This window comes from Marmota flaviventris, chromosome 7, assembly GCF_047511675.1.
Source record: "Marmota flaviventris isolate mMarFla1 chromosome 7, mMarFla1.hap1, whole genome shotgun sequence".
Classification (NCBI taxonomy): domain Eukaryota; kingdom Metazoa; phylum Chordata; class Mammalia; order Rodentia; family Sciuridae; genus Marmota; species Marmota flaviventris.
In genome coordinates this window covers 57,734,541-57,762,279 of record NC_092504.1, presented here as the reverse complement: position 1 = coordinate 57,762,279, position 27,739 = coordinate 57,734,541, and the positions used below count along the sequence as shown (strand labels likewise).

General features: G+C 37.9%; 1 protein-coding gene across 1 annotated transcript; it reads right to left on the bottom strand.

Annotated features, from left to right (window-relative positions):
- Alb (albumin) lies at nucleotides 1–27,739 on the bottom strand. The gene is given in 18 exon segments (XM_071614804.1): nucleotides 1–62; nucleotides 744–876; nucleotides 2,216–2,415; nucleotides 2,418–2,441; nucleotides 3,046–3,184; nucleotides 4,634–4,691; nucleotides 4,694–4,724; nucleotides 5,847–5,979; nucleotides 7,583–7,797; nucleotides 8,733–8,862; nucleotides 10,557–10,654; nucleotides 13,913–14,045; nucleotides 14,922–14,974; nucleotides 14,976–15,046; nucleotides 15,049–15,133; nucleotides 25,840–25,972; nucleotides 26,923–26,980; nucleotides 27,661–27,739. Coding segments are annotated over 18 exon segments (1,815 nt in total). The 3' UTR covers nucleotides 1–20.

Below are 27,739 nucleotides of genomic sequence, written 5' to 3'. Positions count from 1 at the left end.
CTGAGATGCTTGTGATGTTTTTATGCTAAGGCAGCTTTACTTGCAGCAACCAGTTTTGGGCCCTGAATACAAAGAAATGACAGATGTTGAGAAAATATTAGCATTACCATAGAATACAAAAAATAGCAGGTTATACAAAAAATAAGTGATTATAAAGTGATTGTACATGCAATTGTCATTTACTACCAGGATCACTACAAGGAAGTTCACCAACAACCATCCTCCCCAAGTGTGTGTGTGTGTATGTGTGTGTGTGTGTATCTATCTATCTATCTATCTATCTATATAGATAGATAGATAGAGAGAGAGAGAGAGAGAGAGAGAGAGAGAGTGAGTCAGGCCATAGGGGTAACTATTAAATGATTTTGATATTTAAATGTTCATTCCCACACCCACTAACTTATAAAATTCAATTAAAGGAGAAACCAGCATTTTTCAGAAAAATGTTTAAATAAATTAATGCTTTGCTTTACTGGCCAAAACATTTTAGGCCTTATAAATATGTCTATCTATTCATACCAATTACAAACTTGGAACAGAAGAGACATTACAAAAATTTAATAGTATGCCACAGTGCAGCAGGAGATAAAACCAAGAACTACTAAACTCATTTTGTTAGACAATTGTTCATAGAATAAGATCTCTGCTCCACACATCTTTCAAAACCTAAATCCCTAACCTCTGACTGACCAAATGCACAAAAATGAAAGTTGGAAATATTAAAATGAAAGCAACTCCAGCACCTCCTCGGAGAAGCAGGCCTCCTTGTTGTCAGCCTTGCAGTACTTTTCTAGAAAAGCTCCGAAATCCCCCATCACGGTTTTCAGTTGATCCATTGTTGCTGTGGGCTTGTGTTTCACCAGCTCAGCAAGTGCTCTGCATTTGAACAGAAAATGAAAGAAACAGCAAGAAAAAGTTTAATGACATAAAGAAAAATTAAGACAATAAGAATATCAGTGCCATCATTTAAGATTATGAATCTTGTGGGACACCATGGTACACACCTGTAATCCCAGCAGTTCAGGAGGCTGAAGCAGAAGGACCTCAATTCAAAGCCAGCCTCAGCAACTTAGTGAGGCCCTAAGCAACTCAGCAAGACCCTGTCTCTTAATAAAATATAAAAGAGAATTGGGGATATGGATCAATGGTTAAGCACCCCTGGTTCAATCTTCAGTATCAAAAAAAGATTATAGATCTTGGAGCCAGGCAGCTCTGGGTATGAGGTCAGGCAAACCATTCTAACCTCATGTGAGGATACTAAAATCCACTTCACTAGGGCTGGTGGGAGGATCAAATAAGATAATCAGTGCAAATCACTCAATGTTTTACTTAGTTTCATTAGATCTCCAGAAAGCATATGTCATAGCATTTAGACATTCAAATTGTAGAAGTTATGTCATATTGACTTTTACAGATATTAAAGGGTTTTAAATAATCCCTAAATTTTTAATGACCTTGAATTTCATTAAAATCTTCTCTAAAAATCTTCAAAGTTGGTCTGTGAAATTTGTCCTATTAAAGGTTAATTATGGGGAGTTTACAAGAGTTAAGACTGTCCAAACAAGTGTAAGGTGGTGGTTCTCCTTCATTGACATCTGAAAAGACAATAGAAACAGAGAGTGTGTTGTGTGGGAATAATAGGTTTTGTATTATTATTTTTAACTCCTAACCATGATTACAGGCCACCAGAGATGACAGCAACTTTCTCTTGCTAAAGTTCATGCTATTCTCACCCTGTGCATTGAGGAGTGAAGCTTCAAAACTCACATTTTCTAGATGTTTTTATTCAATTGTCATTATCAAAAGTCACATTACAGGGTTTTGTCTCACCTGTGGAGTCATTCTAGAACAAACTTTGAGTACCCTTCATGCCTAGAAATAAATCCCCCTGTGATTTATACAACTAATTTGCTCTGGACACAAATTCATCAATTAAATGTTCAGCCTTTTCTACTGGACCTGGCCTATGATCTTATTCTACTATGGTTTTCATCCAAAATATCACTAGGATGCAGGTAAGAGTCTAATATAGTTTTTGCCCTCTAAGGGGAAAAAGCCATTCATTTTTTTCTTGACAATTTTATCGACTTAATAAGACCAATACTTAAGTACTTTCCTCTAAGGAATATAATCATTACATGAGACAGTTTGCTCCTTTTAATTAACAGTTCTCATTATCAAGACTACAAACATGTGATAATAGAATACTGCTCACATTTGTTTCTTGATTTGTTGCTCAGTCTCCAGAAGTGTGCATATATCTGCATGGAAGGTGAATGTTTCAGCATTAAATTCTTTGGGAGAACATGTGTCATCAACATGCAGAGCGGAAAAGCATATCCACTTGTTAAGAAAGGACTCAGAACAGCATTTGGTGACACTCTCACTCACTGGATTCTTCTCATGCATTACACACACAATGAATTCAGGACTGCAGACAGCTGAAGAACAGGAAGGAAAGCAGAAATTCAAAAGAGGGAAAATTGAAGGTTTTCCATGAACACTCATTTTCCCATGCACCCAAAGAAGTGACATATCAAACTACTAACAATGAATCCAAAGGAAGTAAATGACTATTTTTGGAACTTAACATTAGGAACTCTTCAAAGTTGTCTCTTTTATAAGTAAGTCTACATATGAAGAGTAATATGAGAAAATAATTCATCAAAATAATTGGAGATGATATGTCCTGGTATCTGTGTTAGATAGGGACGAAGGAGTCTTATACTGGCATATGAAACTGAGACCCCAAAGAAAGTAAAAATTTAGAAAATACCAGAAGACTGAAAACTCAGGGATCCTTTAAAAAACTAATAAGTTTAAGTTTTGAGATCTTATCTAAATTCTAACTTTGGTAGTCAGGATAATATAGGTGACCAAGTTCTGACTGCCACCACCACACACATATACAAAAATATTTACATACAGATACATCCATGTTAGTCAAGTTCACACATTAGTCCACTCCTGCCTCTGAAAGGTAGCTTTGTCAATTTCATAAGATGAGAAGTTAGTATTAAAATTATTATATTTTAAAAGACTCACATAGTCTTCAATACAGGGCATTCTGTGTTTTTCAGAAAGCTTACAATATCTGTCAGACACTCTTCTTAAGTCTCTTGAAGCCTCCACAAGCGTTGGAGTTGACACCTGGGGTGTTTTCTAAGTGTAACGAATTAAAAGTCTGTTGGGGAAAAAAAAGACCATGTGTGTTTAGCCAAACAAGAAATTGTCTTTTTCTAATACAGTATATCAGCAGAGAAAACTCAAATAAAACTAAAATCAACTAATGTATTCTTATTTGTCAATCATATAATTATGTTTGTCTAAGTCAAGTGCAGTTATGCAAGACAGCTGCTCAGGAGGCTGAGACAAGAAAATTACAATTTTGAGGCCAGCTTCAGCAATTTAGTGAGAGCCTAAACAACTTAGCAAAACTCTGTCTCAAAAAAAATTTTTTAAAGAATAGGGTTGTAGCTCAGTGGTAAAGCTCCCCAGCGTTCAATCCCCAGTGCCTGCTACCAAAAATTATCTTAGTCTTCAGGATGATGGCTTAGTGTCAGAAAAAGACTTTATCCTGACCAATTATTAAACAAGGCTTAGAATACCACCTGCACCAAATAATCTCAGGAAGGTTAGCTACTTTATTATAATCCAGTGGCATTAGTATACTTATTATTGCATCTTTGTTTCATTAAATTCTTTTAAGAGTATAACATAAATCAGGACTATGATAAATTTGAAAGATGTAGGTGAAAAATGGGAGGAAATATCCCTGCCTCAATAGGAATGGTGCAAGGATTAAATTGAAAGTGATAATATAGGCAATGAATAAGTCATATTATCCAGCATGTAAGAATCACTTATAAAGAATCCCAATCACCATGTAAAGTCAATGTAAGACTGTAATCTACTTAATGGAAGAATCTATGTATTATTCACTATGTTTGCCCTGAGCTATAGTTAAAAGAGTGCTAACGCTGTATATAAACTGCACAATAAATTCCTACTGAACCATGTGTCCCTTCTTCTTTCTTGACTTTTCCTCCATATATAAGAGCCTGTTAAATGGGGACATGACTTCAGCATGTCCTTTTGTCTCTATCTCTTCTAGGGAGGGAAATTCCACAGGAGAATAAGGTCATGACCATCAAAGTCTAATGTATCTTCTGAACATCCACTCTTCCCACCAATGGACTAATAGGAATGCAATTTCCCATATTAGCTAAGTCCATATTTTTGTCATGTTTTTGGTTTACCTTTTATATTACTTCTTGAACTACTGCTATTTGAGGCCTACTACTTCCTGCTCTGTAAAATGCTGCTAGGGTTCACTTACTCACAAACTATCCCTTAATCTTCAAGGAACACCCCCAATATTTGTCACTAACCCTCTCAGCCTTCATACTCCCAGTCTCAAGAGACCATTTTTAAAAACTGTACACAAATAGAGGCCTCTGCATCCCATCGACTGTATTTTCTCTACTCTCCAGACTTTCTTAATAAAGAAAGGTTAGAAATATATGTGTATCTTTGCTATTAAAAGTCATATGCTAGGCAGCCTATATATGAAGTATTAAATAATAGCAAATTGGTCAAGGAAAAAAGTCAGCGAATAAACAAAAATACTTACGCATTTTGGAATTTATATTCTCCAACCTGCTCATAGAGATTACAGCTTTGCTTGACTGAGGCTCAGTCACAAGAGGCTCAAATTCCTTAAACTGGAACATAAAAGAATCCATTTATATATCCTTCTGAGGACCAGATGCTGGTCATTTTTTACCCCTTCCTTCTTTCTGCCCAAAAACATGAGTAGATGTTCAGTGCCACATCTATCACATCACATCAAATTGTTTCTCTTATTTGACAAGACTGTATAGTGCACGTAGTTAATAATCTTCAGCCTCAGAGTTCAGTGGCTGGCTTTGGAGCCAGGCCACCTGATTCATTTTCCAGTAGTGCAGCTTACTTACCAGTTCTAGATTCAGAATCCTCATCTTCACAATAGAGGTAAAAGTAGTGCTCACCACCCAAAATTGCTCTGGGAATCAACTAAGCTAATGAAATTAAAATAGCACCTTGTACATAGTAAAAGGCCAATAAATGTTGGTCCTGAGTATTATTATTACTATTATTATTATTATTATTATTATTATTATTATTACTACTACTACTATTATTATTAGGCCATCTCTCCAGTTGGATCCTCAGCTCTCTGAGGAATGTTGCCCTCAGCATCAGTTGCAGGACGGTGCCTGGCATACAGCAGCTTCTTGGTAGAGGAAAGAAAAGTCTTTCTCTGATTCTATAACAGTTTGGAAACCTTTAATATATAATAGTAGGCACCCTAAAATTCTCCAGAACAGATGTATTCTAACTTATCATCTTGTAAAACATTTCCTAAACCTTCTCAAAAAGATTTTTAAATATTCTAAAGAAATAAGTTTCATAACCTCCCTTAAGATATTATCACCAGTACTTGATATAATCTTGAGTCAGGTTAACTTTCTTCATATCAAAGTTACATCTCTTTTAATTGACATGTAAATTAACTGATCTTATTTGATTCAGGTAATATGGAAAACAAAGAAATGATGGCCAAGATTTTGTGAAATTAGAGATTACTGTCTTTATATCTTTTTTTTCTAGATCAACTGTTCTAAGGTTCATTAACCATTCTATTTAAGGCTATTTTCCGAAAAATGTTTAAGAGCTCAGAATTGAATCCATCTCAAGAAAATATCTAACTTGTACTGTGTATCATTTCAGTCTTATATTGTTTTTCTTTCTCATTATTAGAATCAGCAAAGAGCTATATTCTTCTTTTCCTGCAGGACACCTACCACATTGCCATAACATGCAGGAGGATGAGCTTCAGTACAGCACTTCTCCAGTTTGGCTTCATATGCCTTGGCAATTCTCAGCAACAAGAGGGAACCATACTAAGGGTGCCTTCTTGAATATTCATACACAAACCTAAATAAGAGAAACATAGATTTAGTTGAACCAATGAGAAATAATATGTACTTAACTCACTCCAAGTGTAATTCATCTCCCCAGGGTCTGAATTTGACAAATCCCCATGCAGTGAAGCTTAGTGGCAAAAGACTTGAGTTCCTTCTTGGGCCCAATTTCTGGTTCTGCCACTTATTTTACTCTATTACATTAGGCAACTTATTAAAACTAAAGCGCCTCAGTTTCCTCCTCTGTAGATGGGAATGATAATAATATTCATCCCATGTGTTGGATTATGAGAAGAAATACATGACACAATGTGTGCAAAACATATACTACCTGACACATCTTAAATATACTGTGAATCATACCTGTCATTTTTATGTATTTTATAGTTTTATTTGTATTATATCTCAAAAGTATTGTCCTAGACAGAGATATATTCTTGAAATTTTCTTTTTTATCTTTATATCATTGAAATCTTATATGATACATCATTTTAGTAATTATAATTTAGTGCAAAAGTAGCTAGTGTAATCCAACAATAAAATTGTAATGCTTGTCATCATTCTTACTGATCATATATAATCATTTGTTATTTAACTGTCTTGTCATGCTACTGAATTTTTAGCCTTTTCATCCAAGTATGAAACTCCTAGTGTCATATTCTATACTTCATTTTATATATCTTTGCTGTCAACACACAGATGGATAGAGATAGATGAGTAGATAGATGATTGATAGGCAATATAAGTTAATATATATTTTAGATATTTAAGAAGTACCCTTTTTTTTCTTTTTTTGGTGGTTTTTTTAAATTAGTTGCTCAAAACATTACAATGATCTTGACATATCATATATCATACATTTGATTCAAATGGGGTATGAATTCTTATTTTTCCAACGTGTAGAGATTGCAGGATCACATTGGTTAAACAGCCACGTTTCATACTGCCATACTAGTGTCTGTTGTATTCTGCTGCCCTTCCTATACCCTTCCAATCCCACCTCCCCTCCCCTCCCCTCCCCTCCCATCACCTCTCTCTACCCCATCAACTGTAACGCACTGCTCTCTCTCTCTTTTTTTTCTTCCCCCTCACACCATCTTATATGTAATTTTGTATAGCAATGAGGGTCTCCTTCCATCTTCTGTGCGATTCCCCTTTCTCTCCCATTCCCTCCCACCTCTTGTCCCTGTTTAGTGGTAATCTTCTTCTCATGCTCTTCCTCCCTGCTCTGTTTTAAGTCGTCCCCCTTATATCAAAGAAGACATTTGGCATTTGTTTTTTAGGGATTGGCTAACTTCACTTAGCATAATGAATGATTGAACAAATAAATGTTATGTACATAATTTGCATACATAAAAAATCTTTCTAGAAATATTTCTAGCAATTTTCCTAAGGAGTAAGGAACATTGAACTTTTACCATGAATATTTACTGAATGACAGTGTTTGAAATTATTTAGTTTTTTTAACCTTTAAAGACTGGGAAACAATAGGTCAAAGAAGCATCCTGGGCAACATGGAAACTGTAGTAACTCAAAAGGAAAGCCTAGCATATCTTCAAAAATCATGATCTTCCTAAATCAAGAGCTATGAAAGGCTAATTCCTCATCTAACTTACGTGCCCAAGAAGATATCTTTTGCCTCAGCATAGTTTTTGCAAACATCCTTATCCTCAGCAAAATCAGCTGTTAGTGGGGGTAAGTCAGCAGGCTTGTCATCCTCTTCCAGTTCAGCAATGCAGTGGGATCTTTCCAACTCCTGCTTAGCACAACATTCTCCCACTTTCTTGGAGACTATATCTTGATTATCGCAAATGTACTTGAAAAGGGTTACCTGTGAGGAGGTCAACATTGTTCAACATAAATTGGCATTGCTACACTTTCTCTCCAGACTTTGATGTTGCAGAACACATTCACTGTATTCGTTCATTCACAACCAATGTGTCTTCTATGAATACATATCCTCTGTCAGTACTTCTGAGGCTCTAAGCGACTAAAACACACCTACTTGATCAAAATACATTAGTTAGAAACCAGTTATCATTTGTTTGTTTATTATAATTAATTAATCTCAGCTATTTATTAATTTTATATTTCTACTCTTGAGGCATTTGTTTTTTAAATTAAAACTCCATGCTACTTTTTCAAATATTTCCCTCAAAATAAATGTAGGCATTTTGAAACCAAATAACTAAGTAAAGCATGAAAGATTTTTAACAAATGAGTCAAGATGACAGTCATGAGTTTTGCTTATATGTGTAAAATATCTGTCTTAAATTTCTTAAAATCTGAAAGCTCAAGATTCTGATATATGGTCATTATTTTTAATCTTTGAAGAAAGAGAGACAATACTACAAATTTGGGGAAAGAGATCATGTTTGGGGAAAACACTTAATGAAAGGAGACAACATAGAGGTGGAAAATATATCCTTTCCAAAGGTCTCTTGAGAAAAATGGCCCTTCTCCAACCCAACCTTCCCCTACCACAAATATGTTAGCAACCAGCTGTCCTCCTTCACTTTCAGCCTAGATTCTCAAAATATGACCGAAAAAGGTTACAAATGGGTGAAAGAGTTTTTCAGGTCATTTAGTAATTAGGATAGTAGGGTTTACAAGAAAGTACCATAGAGAAAGAAAAGCTTGGAGAGGAGCAAATGAAAGCCCAGAAGACCACGTAAACCACAGCCAGTTGTCTCCAGTGATGCTAAGTACATCTATTCTACCCACTTAAGAATGTAAGCTAAAAAAGGAAAATTAATGGCTCTTTACCCTGTCATGTGCACATTCAATCTGATCACCCTTGCAAGATTCCATGTGGATTTTGTTAAGATCTGCTGCCATCTTGGTTATGTCAGTAAAGTCAGCTTTGGGAAATCTCTGGCTTAGATGAGCTACTTCCCTGAAAAGGAAATCCCCCCATCAATATATTATTATCAGGCAATGTGAAAGCCCTATGAAAATGCTATTTATAACAAAAAAAAATTCAAAACAGACTAACCTATAGAAAAATTTTTAAATTCATTTGTTATTTTAATGTTAGAGCTGAACCAAATGGTGATCTTTTTTTTTCCTTGTTTACTTCAAATTATCCTTTGTAAGAGTGTGTGGTGGGGGCTGGTGTTGTGGCTAAGTGGTAGAGTGCTTGCCTAGGACAAGTGAGGCCCTGGGTTCGGTTCTCAGCAACACATATAAATAAATTAAAGGTCTATTGACAATTCAAAAAATATTATAAGAAAAAAAATTTTTTTAAATAATGTGTGGTGAGTGGAAAGCTGATGATGTATAAAATCAACAATCAAAGAGGAATGCTGAAAGGGGCAACAGTATGAGGGGCATGAGGTACGGAGCCCAGCTCTGACTTCCAGATCTGATTTCATATCTTCTTAGCAGTAATACCTAGGCAAGTTACTTAACTTCTCTGAGCTTTAGCCTTCTCAGTGTCACAACATTATGCTAAAGTGAAGAACTAATTTGAAGATTAAATTAGATAATACATGTGAAAATATTTTACAACTGGGAAGTATCACACAAACTCCAGTTACTCTTTTTCCTTCATTAAAACCCATTTTTCCTGACTACTAAAATTCTTCAAGAAAACTAATTTCATAACATCTACATAATGATGGAGTTTTTATTAAACAAACTTTTACCAAGAAATTGATCAGGCATCGCCTCAAAGCTCTATGACAAGATATAAAAGGCTAATGTCATCATTCTTTCCAAAATCATTTCAGGGCTGTCTAAATACAGAAATAGAGACTTCTTTCCCGGAACCAGTCATTGCCTGTGTAATGTGCATTGGTTCACGTTATGGGCATTTTGTTTATTATTTTGGTTGGTTTTTATGGCTTGGACAGTAACAATGATAAGCAAAGACATTTCAACTGACAGTTACTAAAAAGCATGCATAATGTCTATTATTTTAATTTTATCTCCTGTTCTATTGACCCATTATTTTCTGACAAGTGAGGGGTTAGAAGGGCAGGTAATATTTTTCTTAGTCAGATACTGAAGGATGTTCCCAGAATCAACTAAATAGTATAAAAACAGAAGCCCAAGCAAAAACACAAGATTAAGACCAGAGTTGGAGCTAGGCGAAAACTATAAGTAGTAACTTAGGCTTACTTGGTGACTGAATTTAATTAATGAACATAACAAGAGAAGTAGATGCTTCAGAATATTGGGCTTACTTGGTGACTGGATTTAATTATAGGACATAACAAGAGAAGTAGATGCTTCAGAATAAAATTAAATAAAAGACACTGACTAGAGCTCTATTAAAAAATTGACTATTAGAGTGAGATTCCTAGTCTTAATAAAAAAGTAGAATTTATATGTCTGTCTTTTTAGGACAAAAAATATGATGTATTCCAAATTCTTTAACAACATAGAAAAATAAGACAGAAAATAATGGGAAGTTATTAGTTATATTATGATTTTAACTTCTAAGAATTTTCTACCTTTTATACAACAACAACAAACTATATTTGTAAGCACTGGGAGAAATGACACATAAATGTATACTTTTGTCAATGGAATCATTATCACTTTTACATTTTTATAAATACACAAATTGTGTTAAAAAATATTTACCATGCTTTGAAAGCTCTTTCTCTGGATTTCTCAATAATGCTACACTTGAATTTATATTTGGCAGAAAAAAGCAGTATTATCTTCCTCATACACTCAATCTACAGAAAGAAAGCAGTTTGAAAAAAAAATGCAGAAAAGAAAATTTCTGTACAAAACACAACTTCATAAACTCAGATGAGACTATGCCACATTCAATCTAAATTCCCACATACTCCCTTTGGGAAATAATTATTTTGCTATGTAAAAGGAAAAATTAGCCTTGTCATAATGGAAGCCTCTGAGTAGTTAAAATCAGCATAGACACATTGCCAGAGAACAGGCTTCTGAAAGAGAAAGTGAACCTTAATATCCCTCAAACATAAAATTTAGCTGACTTCTTAGTTTTGTGCATAATCCATGTAATCCCTCCTCTGACGACATCAATCAACTCCTCAGAAAACAGAATGAGGCACACAATAAATACGTATGTGTTAGAGTCTGTAAACAAGTCAGGATGGCACCTGGCATTTTGCCAGAGAAATGTTAGAGTCTGTAAACAAGTCTGGATGGCGCCTGGCAAAATGCCAGAGGGAATGGTTTGTGAAGTAACTCCAGTGAGCCATTAAGTGTGGAGATTCCTTATTGGTTGACTGCTATATCTAGTTTATGCTAATTAAGATAAGCTGTGTGGAATGTATAAATACCTCTGTTGTCCTACAATAAAGGGCTTCCACTCCTGCTGTATCAATGTACACAAGTTGTTCGTCACCCCCTGCTATTTTGCTGCAGCCGGACTGCGGCAGATGGTGGCCCGTTACAGGGAGCCCCGGGACACTCGGGGGTAAGTGACGAAAAAAAAGCTGCCCAACCATAGATAGGACGGGAGCAAATCTGCTCGTCCCTAGGCAGATAGGGTGAGAGGAAAAATGGCCATTTTGAGGAAATGGAGAAGATTGATACAGTATGTTTGTGTCTTGTTTTGTCTCAGTGTATTGTATTGTCTTTATGATTAAAATATGGAAGGGGTGAGAAGTAAATTACTAAGGGAAGGAGGCACCCCAGTGGAACCAAGAATAGTTAGGGCATGTGTTGATGGAAGCCCAGGAACTCTAGTCAGAAAGAAAAAGAAAGTTCAGAAGAAGAAGGATTATCAGGAAAAAAGTTGCAGCAAAAGGCTATTACTAAATACTTTTCATTACCGGAGTGTGCGTGAAGCAGCAAGGCGGCTGCCAAGTGTGTGAGCCGGTCATGGCGCAGCAAGGACTTTCCAAGCGGCGGCAGCCGGCTCTTCCCCGCCCCCCGCCCAGGAGCGGGATGCCACTGCGAGAGCCCAAATCCAAACCTGACCCGGAGGCATGGTCTCGCAGGCTCTTGCTCCCTGTGCCCAGTGGCAGTTTGAGTCCGGAACACTCCCCGGACTCTCCCCTCCCCGGGCCTTCTGGGGCTGCCCGGGATGCTACGGTCTGGCGGCAGAGGACACGCCCGGCGTCCCTGAGGTTTGGTCATTTCCAATGTCAATAACTACTAAATTGTTCAGAAGGTTGTTTTCTTAGTGGAATGCTACAGGATTTTCTTTAGCCATCCGGAGTTCCTGCCTTTGTCCCAGTGCCAGTGAAAACGAAAGTGGAAGAATTTCCAGTGTTGCTGAAAACCTGAGGAGACTTCGGATCAAGCTAGCTGCCTGCAGAAGTTACCTGGACTGTGATTTACCTGGACTGTGAGTCAATCTATTGAGACACTGCTTTACCTGGACTGAGACAACAAACTGTAATCTACAACAAATTGTAACTCGGTATCTTTGCAAATGGTGTCATTGCTGGTATAATTTTTCCAAGGGCTTCTTGCATGGAGCCATCAATTGGCTTGGTATTGTGACATTTTGTATCCTCCCCTTCTGCTCATAGCAGATTATTTGTGGTGTTTATGTAAAAACCACTATTGTGGTTATTTAAATTAAACAAAAGGGGGAAATGTTAGAGTCTGTAAACAAGTCAGGATGGCGCCTGGCATTTTGCCAGAGAAATGTTAGAGTCTGTAAACAAGTCTGGATGGCACCTGGCAAAATGCCAGAGGGAGTGGTTTGTGAAGTAACGCCAGTGAGCCATTAAGTGTGGAGATTCCTTATTGGTTGACTGCTGTATCTAGTTTATGCTAATTAAGATAAGCTGTGTGGAATGTATAAATACCTCTGTCGTCCTACAATAAAGGGCTTCCACTCTTGCTGTATCAATGTACACAAGTTGTTCGTCACCCCCCTGGGCTATTTTGCTGCAGCCGGACTATGGCACGTATGGTGTTATGCTTGAATTCGGGACCCCCAAAAGACCACCAGAGACCCAAGATCCATGTAAGCAGCAAAGAGGTGTTTATCGCGAGCTAGCTCTGTCCTCCGCACGCACACACAGCAACTGGTGACGCTGAGAGGCCCCGAGCACAGGGTTTGCAGCAGTTTTATACACTCTTTGGGGAAGGCAAGGACCCCCACATACATCATAGCATCTCTTAGCAAATCATCACACACCGCGGGAAAATCAAATAACAACTCTAAAACATGATTAGCACATTCACTGGCAGGAACAAGTTGGGTAGGGGTGATTGGTCAGTACAAAAGGGGTATTCATTTGAACTGATTGGTTTAAGCCAAGAGGGGTGTACGTGCTGAACTACAGGGTTTCCCAACATGTTATCAACCACCATAAACTACTGGGAGGGTCATCTGGCATCCCAGGTATTTCCCTGTCTCATGCTGATTGGTGACTGCTAAGGGGTTGCTATGGATCCCCACCTAGCCTGAGTCAGGGACACCTGGCACAGCAGATCTCTCCTGTTATTTGTAGATAAACAACTTAGCAGGGTGGGGATGTGCCTAGGAGTGCTCTGTGGGTCTTTCAAAGGACAAAGGTGATGTCCCTTCCTTGGACAGGCTTTGCTCTGAGGTAGAGGCTGGTTTTTCAATGGAAGGAATAAACGAGCTCTTGCTTCTAGTTGCAGTAATATACTCTACTTTGAATTCCCTCTTCAACAAAAAATCTCATGAAAAAGAAAACAAAACTATGGGCCCTTGCTGTGCAATTTGACAAACACTTCACTATAGAGATCCTCACCATAGAGAGGAGCAGGGCATTTAACTATGTGCACAGTGATTCCCTCCATCAGATCAGCACTGGTAAAGCTCAGAACGTGGAAGGAAGAATAGGAGAGGCCTTCAAAGAGAATAAAATTTCTTTGGGGGACATAAGAGTAAGGAAGGCTCTTTTGAACATGGAGGGGATTTTCTTTAGGAGATTAAGGTTTCCTAAATCTAGCCAGCCACAAGATGTTAAAAATCTGAGGTTGTATTATGAACTGGTTCTTTTATTCTTCTTTTTGGGAAATACCTTTGGGGTCAGGCATTCTCCTTTATCAGCAGCTGGGCAACATTCTGTCAGATAGTCTTTAAACTTTTCAGCAAAGTAAATGAGTTCTGAGCCACTGAAGTAAGGATGTCTTCTGGAAATTTCATATAAAAACCTAACATTTAAAAAAGGATAATAGTAAGTCACTTTTCCATACCACACAATATTACAGAAACAATTACAATCAACATTCTCCCCAGAGCTTCCAAAACCCAAAAACATAATTTACCATTGAAGCTCAATTTGTGTCTGATAGCCTTGTCTTTGTCATTCTTTAAGTCAGTGAAAAGAAAGGATGAATTTGTGATATGCATGTATGTGAATCATATATAAATGGTTAAATTGGGGTGATATAATATTGCTGACTAAAATGAAATCAATCCTGAGAATAACTATATATTTCTTCAGAATCTTTTAAAATATGCATATTTCAAATTTTAATATGGATCATAACCTGTTTCAAGATCAATTATCTTTGATCAAATTTTTGGTTGTGTTGAATTTCATGGTGTGAAATATTTTTTCTTTAAAATTCAACATGAGATCAAAACTTCCAAGTCTTATTTTTTTTCTGTTTTTTTTTATTGGTTATTCTAAACATTACAAAACTCTTGACATATCATATTTCATACATTCGATTCAAGTGGGTTATGAACTCCAATTTTTACCCCAAATACAGATTGCAGAATCACATCAATTACACATCCACATTTTTACATAATGCCATATTAGTAACTGTTGTATTCTGCTACCTTTCCTATCCTCTACTATCCCCCCTCCCCTCCCCTCCCATCTTCTCTCTCTACCCCATCTGTTGTAATTTAATTCTTTCTCTTGTTTTTTTCCCTTCCCCCTCAAATTCTCTTATATGTAATTTTGTATATCAATGAGGGGCAAGTCTTAATGTTGGAAATGGTTTGTGGTATGGTACTTATTGTAATGAGTATTGATTTATTACTTAATTTTTAATTTTGAAACATAGATAACTTACTGTCCCCAAATCTTCTGGCTACTCTCTTCAAAGGTAACGCACATAGCATCAGTATTTTTTTAGATCAAGTGGAGGGAGGTTGAGCTTCTCATCTTTATACTTTACAAGGCAATGGTATCTCTCAACTCTTGTTTATTACAGCAGTCAGCCATCTCACCATAGGTATCACGAAGAGTGGCAATTGTGCATGTTTTCTCTTCAAAGATAGTATCCTAAATGGAAGAGAGCAACCTACACATTACTGGGCAGGACTTTATTTTCTTTATTGACAAAGAACACTATAAAAATTTAACATACAGATAAAGGTGATAAAAATCATCTATATTGCAAATATGTGTGGTATATCATGTATGTGAATATGTGTAATTTTAATGTATGAGTCGAAACATGAATTTAAATATAAATAATCTTAAATACAAAATTTTAAACCCATCACCATTTGACCCAGCTATCCCACTCCTTGGTCTATACTCAAAGGACTTATAATCAGCATATTATAGTAATGCAACCACATTAATGTTTATAGCAGTTCAATTCACAATAGCTAAACTGTGGAAGCAACCTAGAAGCCTTTCAATAGATGAATGGATAAAGAAACTTTGGTATATATACATAATGGATGTATATATAATGGATATATACATCCTATATATATATATATATATATATATATATATATATATATATATATATCCATTTATTTATCAATGGATATATATCCATTGATAAGTAAACTTTGGTATATATACACAATGAAATATTTCTCAGCATTGGAATAAAATTATGGCATTTGCTAGTAAATGTATGGAGTTGGACAATATCATGCTAAGCAAAGTAAGCCAATCCCAAAAAACCAAAGGCTTAATCTTCTCTCTGATAAGTGGATGCTGATCCATAACAGGTGAGGAAGGGCATGGGAAAAATGGAGGAACTTTGAATGGGCAAAGGGGAGAGTAGAGTAGGGAGGAGGTATGAGGACAGGAAATATGGTGGAATGTGATGGACATTATTACCCCGGTACATGTATGACCACACATATAGCACGATGCTACATCATGTACAATCAGAGAAATGAAGAGGTGTGCTACAATTGTGTACAATGAATCAAAATGCATTCTGCTGCCATGTATATCTAATTAAAATAAATTAATATATTTATAAAAAAAATTTAACCATCAAAAAAGGATATTATAGGAATGGGAAGATGGCGGCGAGGGGAGTGCATTGCCCCCATGTGCTGCTTCACTGTGTGGGAGTATGACAAGTCAGGACGGCTAAAGGATATCTTGTTAGGAATTTCCAGCAATAGTGGGGTGCTCCGGAACCTGGAGGAAGGATTTCCATCGCACGAGGATCGGCTACGGGGACTCAAATGCGAGAGGTTTGTGGCACGGAGGGTAACACTGCTTATTCAGCAAATCGCCCCGCGGCTAGAGTCTGCAGCGCGCGCTGGGAAACGAGGAGATAGCGACGCAGGGATACAGCGCTGCAGTTTCTGCCAGCCGTGCAAGCACCGTACTCAGGGCTGAATTCTGGGTTCGAGATGGGGAAGGAAGCGGTCCATCTCGGTTCTCCACACCGGTCAGACCACAGAGGAGGCCAGCAGCCACCATGTTGGAAAGCTGACGTCACCATCCCTGTTTTCAACTGACCACAGCTCATTCAGCCATAGAACAGGTAATTTCAGGCTGCAATTCGCCTGCAGCTTGCAGACAGATTGCTAGGGTTCAGTGCCTGGGTGCTTCTTAGAACCTGATCTTATCGGAGCGAACACCGAGCGCGGGGCGGCCGAGTTCCGGCTCCCGGAACTGTCCCGGAACCGCCCTGGCCCAGGGCTGCGGAGCCTGCAGAGGCTGCTTCTTGGACCCTGCTCCTATCAGAGCATACACCAAGCACTAAGCGGCTGAATTCCGGCTCCCGGAACTGAGCCCGCGGGGACTGCTTCTTGGAGCCTACTCTTATAGGAGCTTACACCGAGCACGGAGCGGCCGAGTTCCGGCTCCCGGAACTTCCCTGGCCCGGGGCTAGGAGCCCGCGGAAACTGCTTCTCGGTCTGGGTCCTGCTGAGGGCCGGTCAGGACTCACCCGTTGCTTTGGTTGCCCGGCAAGGGGAACGAAATGCTGCCATTCGCATAGGATACCAACATGGCAGAGATCTGATGTCATCAGAAAGCGGCGGAGGAGAGAACTTCATCAATACCAGCGGCGACATAAACAGTTGGTCTCCTGGTAGGGGGGGTGAGGCACAGACACCCGAGTCTCCTCAATTTGTCGTCGAGCCAGAGGGGAGGAGCCGGGCCGCCGCCAGCGCCCGGAGCAGGCCCAGAGGCTCGCCAGCGTGGTGACCACGTGACCCCAATTGGAGAGAGGGCGGAGCGGAGCTGCCACCCGCACCCGCAAGGTGGGCAGACCCGCGACCCAGTGGTACATGGGCGTGGTAGGAGGGGCAGGGAAGAGTCGCCGTTCGCGCTTGCAAGGTAAACAGAACTGTGACAGCCTGGCGGGTCAGGCCCAGTGGCCTGCCAGTGTGGTACACACGTCACCCCAACTGCAGTAGGGGCAGAGCAGATCCTTCTCCCACGCCCGGATCAGGCCCTGCCGGTGTGGTGGTCACGTGACCCCAATTGGAGTGGGGGCGGAGCGGAACCGCCACCCATGCCCGCAGGGTGAGCAGACCTGTGACCAACCTGCAGATCAGGCCCAAGGGTCCGCAGGCGTGGTAGGAGGGGCAGGGCAGATCCGCCGCCCGCGCCTCCAAGGTAGGCAGACCTGCAACAGACCGGTGGATCAGGCCCAGGAGCCTGCCAGCGTGGTACACACACCACACTAATTGGAGTAGGGGCAGAGCAGAGTCGCCGCCCGTGCCAGGAACAGGCCCAGCATCCTGCAGGCGGGGTAGTCACGACACCCCAATTGGAGTAGGGGCAGAGCAGAGCCTCCACCCGTGCCCGAAAGGTGGGCAGATCTGCGACCGACCAGCGGGACAGGCCCAGTGGCCTGCCGGTACGACAGACACGTCACCCCATTTGGAGTAGGGGCAGAGTAGAGCCGCCGCCCGCGCCTGCAGGGTAGGCAAACCTGCAACCGACCGGCGGATCAGGCCCGGTGGCCTGCCGGCGTGGTACACTCGTCACTCCAATTGGAGTAGGGGCAGAACAGAGCCGCCGCCAGCGCCCAGAACAGGCCCAGTGACCTGCCGGCGTGGTAGCCACGACACCCCAATTGGAATAAGGAGAGAGCAGAGCTGCCACCCGCGCCTGCAGGAAAGATACACAAGCAGTATGAAAAGACAAGGAAAGAAAGGACCACAAGCAATGCAGGTCAACACAACTTTAGAAGAGGTAACAGCTGCAGCAGATGGAATGTCAGATAAAGAATTCAGGATATACATGCTTCAGATGATCTGGAGTATCAAGGAAGACATTAAACAGCAAAATCAGACAATGAAAGATCACTTCGACAATGAATTACGCAAACAAATCCAGGAAGCAAAGGATCAACTATACAGGGAGATAGAGGTTATAAAAAACAAACAAACAGAAATCCTAGAAATGCAGGAAGCAATAAACCAACTTAAAAACTCAATGGAGAATACTACCAGCAGAGTAGAACACTTAGAAGATAGAACATCAGACAATGAAGACAAAGTATTTCAACTGGAAAAGAACATAGACAGCTCAGCAAGACTGTTAAGAAACCATGAGCAGAACATCCAAGAAATATGGGATAACATTAAGAGACCAAACTTAAGAGTCATTGGGATACAGGAAGGTACAGAGCTCCAAACCAAAGGAATGAGCAGTCTATTCAATGAAATAATACGAGAAAACTTCCCAGACTTGAAGAATGAGACAGAATCCCAAATCCTAGAAGCCTACAGGACGCCGAATGTGCAAAATCATAAGAGATCCACACCTAGACACATTATAATGAAGATGCCCAACATACAGAATAAGGAGAGAATTTTAAAAGTTACAAGAGAAAGGAAGCAGATTACATTTAGGGGTAAGCCAATCAGGATAACAGCTGATCTTTCAACACAGACTCTGAAAGCTAGAAGATCCTGGAATAACATATTTCAAACACTGAAAGAAAATGGGTTCCAACCAAGAATTGTGTATCCAGCGAAATTAAGCTTCAGGATGGAAGATGAAATTAAAACCTTCCACGATAAACAAAAGTTTAAAGAATTTGCAGCTAGAAAACCATCTCTTCAAAACATCCGCGCCAAAGCATTACAGGAAGAGGAAATGGAAAATAACAATGAAAACCAACAGTGGGAGGTAGGACAGTAAAGGGGGGGGGAATAATCAAAGAGGAAAACAAACCATGTTTAGTAACAGAAATAAACAAATATGGCTGGAATAACAACCCATATCTCAATAATAACCCTAAATGTTAATGGCTTAAACTCACCAATTAAGAGACACAGGCTAGTAGAATGGATCACAAAACAAGACCCAACAATATGCTGCCTACAGGAGACGCATTTGATAGGAAAAGACATACATAGGCTGAAGGTGAAAGGTTGGGAAAAATCATATCACTCATATGGACTTCGGAAACAAGCAGGAGTGTCCATACTCATATCAAATAAAATAGATTTCAAGCCAAAGTTAATCAAAAGGGATAAAGAGGGACACTACATACTGCTTAAGGGAACCATACACCAACAAGACATAACAATCATAAATATTTATGCCCCAAACAATGGTGCAGCTATGTTCGTCAAACAAACTCTTCTCAAGTTCAAGAGTCTAATAGACCACCATACCATAATCATGGGAGACTTCAACACACCACTCTCGCCACTGGACAGATCTTCCAAACAAAAGTTGAATAAGGAAACTATAGAACTCAATAACACAATTAATAACCTAGACTTAATTGACATATATAGAGTATACCACCCAACATCAAGCAGTTATACTTTTTTCTCAGCAGCACATGGATCCTTCTCAAAAATAGATCATATATTATGTCACAGGGCAACTCTTAGACAATATAAAGGAGTAGAGATAATACCATGCATCTTATCTGATCATAATGGAATGAAACTGAAAATCAACGATAAAAGAAGGAAGGAAAAAGCATACATCACTTGGAGAATGAACAAAAGGTTACTGAATGATCAATGGGTTATAGAAGACATCAAGGAGGAAATTAAAAAATTCTTAGAGATTAATGAAAACACAGACACAACATATCGGAATCTATGGGACACATTGAAAGCAGTTCTAAGAGGAAAATTCATTGCTTGGAGTTCATTCCTTAAAAAAAGAAAAAAACAACAAATAAATGATCTCATACTTCATCTCAAAATCCTTGAAAAAGAAGAGCAAAACAACAGCAAAAGAAGTAGAAGGCAAGAAATAATTAAAATCAGAGGTGAAATTAATGAAATCGAAACAAAAGAAACAATTGAAAAAATTGACAAAACTAAAAGTTGGTTCTTTGAAAAAATAAACAAAATCGACAGACCCTTAGCGATGCTAGCGAACAGAAGAAGAGAGAGAACTCAAATTACTAGCATAAGGGATGAAAAAGGCAATATCACAACAGACACTTCAGAAATACAGAAGATAATCAAAAACTATTTTGAATCCTTATACTCCAATAAATTAGAAGATAATGAAGGCATAGATAAATTTTTTAAGTCATATGATCTGCCCAGATTGAGTCAGGAGGGTATAGAAAACCTAAACAGACCAATATCAATTGAGGAAATAGAAGAAACCATCAAAAGACTACCAACTAAGAAAAGCCCAGGACCGGATGGGTATACAGCAGAATTTTACAAAACCTTTAAAGAAGAACTAATACCAATATTTTTCAAGCTACTTCAGGAAATAGAAAAGGAGGGAGAACTTCCAAATTCATTCTATGAGGCCAACATCACCCTGATACCTAAACCAGACAAAGACACTTCAAAGAAAGAAAACTACAGACCAATATCTCTAATGAACCTAGATGCAAAAATCCTCAATAAAATTCTGGCGAATCGGATACAAAAACATATCAAAAAAATTGTACACCATGATCAAGTAGGATTCATCCCTGGGATGCAAGGCTGGTTCAATATACAGAAATCAATAAATGTTATTCACCACATCAATAGACTTAAAAATAAGAACCATATGATCATCTCGATAGACGCGGAAAAAGCATTCGACAAAGTACAGCATCCCTTTATGTTCAAAACTCTAGAAAAACTAGGGATAACAGGAACATACCTCAATATTGTAAAAGCAATCTATGCTAAGCCTCAGGCTAGCATCATTCTGAATGGAGAAAAACTGAAGGCATTCCCTCTAAAATCTGGAACAAGACAGGGATGCCCTCTCTCTCCACTTCTGTTCAACATAGTTCTCGAAACACTGGCCAGAGCAATTAGACAGACGAAAGAAATTAAAGGCATAAAAATAGGAAAAGAAGAACTTAAATTATCACTATTTGCAGATGATATGATTCTATACCTAGCAGACCCAAAAGGCTCTACAAAGAATCTATTAGAGCTAATAAATGAATTCAGCAAAGTGGCAGGATATAAAATCAACACGCATAAATCAAAGGCATTCCTGTATATCAGTGACAAATCCTCTGAAATGGAAATGAGGACAACCACTCCATTCACAATATCTTCAAAAAAAATAAAATACTTGGGAATCAACCTAACAAAAGAGGTAAAAGACTTATACAATGAAAACTACAGAACCTTAAAGAGAGAAATAGAAGAAGATCTTAGAAGATGGAAAAATATACCCTGTTCATGGATAGGCAGAACTAACATCATCAAAATGGCGATATTACCAAAAGTTCTGTATAGGTTTAATGCAATGCCAATCAAAATCCCAACGGCATTTCTTGTAGAAATAGAGAAAGCAATCATGAAATTCATATAGAAAAATAAAAGACCCAGAATAGCAAAAACAATGCTAAGCAGGAAGTGTGAATCAGGCGGTATAGCGATACCAGACTTCAAACTATACTACAGAGCAATAGTAACAAAAACAGCATGGTACTGGTACCAAAACAGGCGGGTGGACCAATGGTACAGAATAGAGGACACAGAAACCAATCCACAAAACTACAACTATCTTATATTTGATAAAGGGGCTAAAAGCACGCAATGGAGGAAGGATAGCATCTTCAACAAATGGTGCTGGGAAAACTGGAAATCCATATGCAACAAAATGAAACTGAATCCCTTTCTCTCGCCATGCACAAAAGTGAATTCAAAATGGATCAAGGAGCTTGATATCAAATCAGAGACGCGCCGTCTGATAGAAGAAAAAGTTGGCTACGATCTACATTCGGTGGGGTCGGGCTCCAAATTCCTCAATAGGACACCCATAGCACAAAAGTTAACAACTAGAATCAACAAATTGGACTTACTCAAACTAAAAAGTTTTTTCTCAGCAAAAGAAACAATAAGAGAGGTAAATGGGGAGCCTACACCCTGGGAACAAATCTTTACTCCTCACACTTCAGATAGAGCCCTAATATCCAGAGTATACAAAGAACTCAAAAAATTAAACAATAAGAGAACAAACAACCCAATCAACAAATGGGCCAAGGACCTGAACAGACACTTCTCAGAGGAGGACATACAGTCAATCAACAAGTACATGAAAAAATGCTCAACATCTCTAGCTGTCAGAGAAATGCAAATCAAAACCACCCTAAGATACCATCTCACTCCAGTAAGATTGGCAGCCATTATGAAGTCAAACAACAACAAGTGCTGGCGAGGATGCGGGGAAAAGGGTACACTTGTACATTGCTGGTGGGACTGCAGATTGGTGCAGCCAATTTGGAAAGCAGTATGGAGATTTCTTGGAAAGCTGGGAATGGAGCCACCATTTGACCCAGCTATTCCCCTTCTTGGTCTATTCCCTAAAGACCTAAAAAGAGCATGCTACAGGGACACTGCTACATCGATGTTCATAGCAGCACAGTTCACAATAGCAAGACTGTGGAACCAACCTAGATGCCCTTCAATAGACGAATGGATAAAAAAAAAATGTGGCATTTATACACAATGGAGTATTACTCTGCATTAAAAAATGACAAAATCATAGAATTTACAGGGAAATGGTTGGCATTAGAGCAGATTATGCTAAGTGAAGCTAGCCAATCCCTAAAAAACAAATGCCAAATGTCTTCTTTGATATAAGGAGAGTAACTAAGATAAGAGTAGGGACGAAGAGCAGGAGAAGAAGATTAACATTTAACAGGGATGAGAGGTGTGAGGGAAAGGGAGAGAGAAGGGAAATTGCATGGTAATGGAAGGAGACCCTCAGGGTTATACAGTGGAGGGGGTAGAGAGAGAGGAGGGGAGGGGAGGGGAGAGGTGGGGAGGGGGGAGGGGGAGGATGGGAAAGGCAGCGGAGCACAACAGACACTAGTATGGCAATATGTAAATCAATGGATGTGTAACTGATGTGATTCTGCAATCTGTGTATGGGGTGAAGGTGGGAGTTCATAACCCACTTGAATCAAAGTGTGGAATATGATATGTCAAGAAATTTGTAATGTTTTGAACAACCCACAATAAAAAATTTAAAAAAATAAAAATTAAAAAAAATTTTAATAAAAAAGGATATTATACAAAAATTCACTTCCCCCATTAAATTCCCTTGATTTGACTATCTATGTGTAATTGTCATAAAAATCAACTGCCACAATATTACTTATGATGAATAAAACTGAAGGGCAAAAAGAAGTTGATGGCTTTAAGGAATGTTACCTTTCTCTGCTTATTACCTGTCACTAGGGAAACTAGCCTGCAGTGCAACAGGTGAATTCATCTGAAGAAGGAAGTACTCAGATACTTTCTCATTTAATATGCTTCTTTCTGAGAGACCCAGCTTTTTAGAAGACACCATTTAAAAATTAAGGAGTAACATAAATCTACTACACATTGTTATTGCATTAAAATATAGAATTTTTCATTATACAAATATTTGTCTCAAAGTACATCACCCATTAAATAAATCTTTTTACTCCTCATTCATTTTTATTATATAAGTCATTGTAACCCTGGGGAAAGTACACTCGTCTAGACAGATTATTTTTTAATGCAATTTTAAAAATTAATATGTAGAACTAGAATATTGGGGGAAGTTAAAATACTTATTCTGCAGTAAAGAGTGATACATCCAAGGAGAAACAAAAGCAGTAAAACAAAGTAAATAAATGACAAAAACTAGCCTATCCCACAGAGAGGTATATATAGATTGAGTGGTGAGAGAAACATAGTCCTCATATTTTGAAGATGTATTTGGAAAAGCAATCGTTCAAGTTCTTCAGAGAGATTGAGTACCTTGCTTTTTTATTGTATTTAAAAATATCAATGACCCTAGGGGCTGGAGGTGTAGCTCAGTTGACAGAGTGCTTGTCTCACAAGCACAAAGCCTTGGGTTCAATCCCCTGCATCAAAAAAAAAAAAAAAAAGAAAGAAAGAAAAGAAAAAAGAAAAAGAAAAAGAATCAATGGCCCTAAAATAATGAAAAAATATTACTGTTATTCCACCCAGGTAATAAAGTTAGCATATAAATCAGTTGGTGCTTTCTGAATATAAAAATCATGTTATTACCTCAAAGAGATATTAACACTCCTATATTCAGTCAGGCATTATTTACAATAGTCAAGGTATAGGAATAACTGAAGTGTCCATCAACAAATGAATGGATAAAGAAAATGTGATTGCATGGATAAATAAAATGTAGTATCTATATACAAGGGAATACTATTCATCCTTTAAAAGAAGGAAATTCTGAAATTGGAATTAATGTAGATGATCTTTAAGGATGTTGTGCTAAGTACAATAAACCAATCCAGAAAGACAAACACTGGATGATTCTGTTAATATGAGGATCTAAAATAGCCAAATTCACAGAATCAAAGAATAGAAAGATTTCTGCCAGGGGCTAGGAAAAGGAGGAAATGGGCTTCACTAGTCAAATGGCATAAAATTTCACTTAAGCAAGATGAATAAACTGTAATTGTTACCACTGTTGACTGGTGACGCGTCCTTGCTTCCCCAATGTTGAAGAATAACACCAGAGAAGCACGAGGAGGCAAGGTCAGAGTAGAAATTAGAAGTTTATTAAAGGACAGCAGAAAAGACTTCTCCCCGAGGAAGAAGGGGACCCAAGAAATGGAATCCGTGGAAGTGCTGTTGTCTCTCCATTTTATAGTTTTCGGTGATAGAATGTAGGTGGGAAGGCCCAAGGGGTGGGACACAAGTGGGCCAAAGAAGTAATCTGGGTAGGAAGGACTTCATCAACACTTCTTTGGGATGGGCTATCTTCAAATCTGCTGGGGGCTGTTTCCTGGACTTCATTAACATTTCAAGAGTTGCTCAACTTTTCCGGGCATTCATCCTCATGGCCTCCATTTTAGATTTCACTTGATATTAGACCCGATTTACCTAACTACACTGACTACCTAACTTTAAATCTGGCTTCATAATGATCTACTGCATAATATTGTACCTCTAGTCACTAATAATGTATTTCACACATAAAATCTTAAGAAGATAGAACTCATGTCAAGTGTTCTAACCACAATAAAACAAAGTTAATACATACACAAAAATATATTATCACTATTAGCCTCTGTGAAAAGAAACCAAACTTCTAATTTTGAAAAGAGATGCTTACAAATGCAAATTGCCATTTAAAAACACAGCGACTGTCATGTGTGGTCTCAATGAGGAAATGTTCTGAAAACTGTGGGTGTACCCACAACATCTTGGTCCCCAAAGTAACAGTGAATGACATCAGTCCATATGAAACTTTTAAGTGTAGCTTACAAATTCAGTTACTTAATAATAATGTTTTAAAAGAATCTTTCCTTTGATATACTCATAATAACTTAAAGGGGAAAAAAAGTCCTCAAAATCAGAACTTACAAGTGGTTTGTTACCATCTGCCCCTGAATCATCAGCAACACATGCTTTTGCCAAGTCAATCACTTCAGTTGTGAATTTTGCAAGATCATCATATGCAGTCATCTGGAGATACTGAGAAAAGGTAAGCAGTACCCTGAAACAAAACACACACAAAACAAATAAAATAAAAACAGAAATATGTAGCACAATAAAACTTTGATATAAAACAAGTTGTTATGCTAGAGAGCAAATCACATCTGTGTCTATAGTCTATGTTTTCTATATCTTTCTTATAATTATACAGAAAGCCTATTCATATGAGGTATTATGTACGGTCTAAGCAGGCACATATTCCTAGGCAGGAAGGACAGTATTTCCACCATGTCCAAATGTGTATGAGTGCATGTCAGTAGATGCACATACATAAGGAAAACAAACAACTGTGTACTAATTAGATCTAATTGTCAAGAGTAGGCTTTGCAGAAGTCCTTTGAGTTATTTAAAACAAAAATGCATACCTCATTAAACTAGGCTGTAGGAAGGTAATTATCTTTAAAAAATAGACTATTTATCAATTTTACTAGATTTCAAAAATATTAAAATGTTCCCAAGAAACCACAGAACAATTTGCTACGTAAAGGGGAGTTAGTAAGTGAGCTGCCAGCAGAACCATATGTTAGTTCCTTCCATCATTCTACCAGAGTTTCTGAGTAGTATGATAATTCCAGCTTTTAACTATCCAATACAGTAGCCATTAGCCATATGTGACTCTATATATTTAAATTATTTTAACTTAATGAAAATTATATTTAACTTTAAATTAATTTAAATTTATACACTTAAATGCAATTTAACTAAACTTTAATACAATTTGACATTTTATTCCTCCATTGCATTTGGCATATTTAAAGTACTCAATAGCCACATATGACCAGTGGCAACCATATTAGACTGATACAGAATATTTTCATTAATGCATAAAGTTCTATGGGGCAACAATGCTCTGGAATTTAGACCCTGATGACAGGAGAATATAAGACTTTTAGAGTAATAATCAATGCAAATCAGAAACATTAAATTTGACCCTTCTGTATTTTAACTTACAGGCCTTTGAAATGTTGCTCTCCCAGTCCTTTAAATCGAGTAATAATCTCACTTTTGTCTAAGAGAAAGGAGAGAAAAAAACACAAGATATGCTTAAGTATTGAAGAAAACAATTAATTAGATTCCATTATTTCTTTTCATTTAACTTAGGTTATTTATTTGCTTCAAAATATTGGATTCTGATTACTGCAGAAAGTCTTAGAATGGTGAATTAATTCTGCATTTAAAGAAGAATTATTCAATCACTAAGAATATTATTTTAAATATCATTAAATATTCATAAATTTGCTTTCTAATGGGAATAAGATCTAATGCTCTTGTACTGCCTATGAACAGCAACTGGGAAGACAATTTAAAAGTAAATACAAATGGAAACCTATTTATAATATTAATAACACAGGATTTTTTTTACTTTAAATAAAGCAAGGCGCATTACGTAGGTCTTAGAGATAGATGTGAATCCTATCTTCTTCTCTGTTCTATGAAGTGTAAGTCACTCTGCCTGTCATTCCTTCATGAGAGAAAAGAAATTACATTCACTAAGTGATTCTCACAGTGTTGTTTCTACTTAAGATAATTGAACTATATTAATTAAATAACCACATAAGGATTTACCAAAAAAATCATCACATTGTAGAAATAAATGCTAAAGTAAAACTTAATTCTTTAAATATGCGGGGCTTACTGAAATTTTATTAGGAAAAGAAAAGTTGTACAATAGAAAAAATGAATTCTTACCTGCTTCTCAATGAAACACACCCCTGGAATAAGCAGAGCTGAAGAGAAAGAGAAGGGAAATAAAGGTTACCCACTTCAT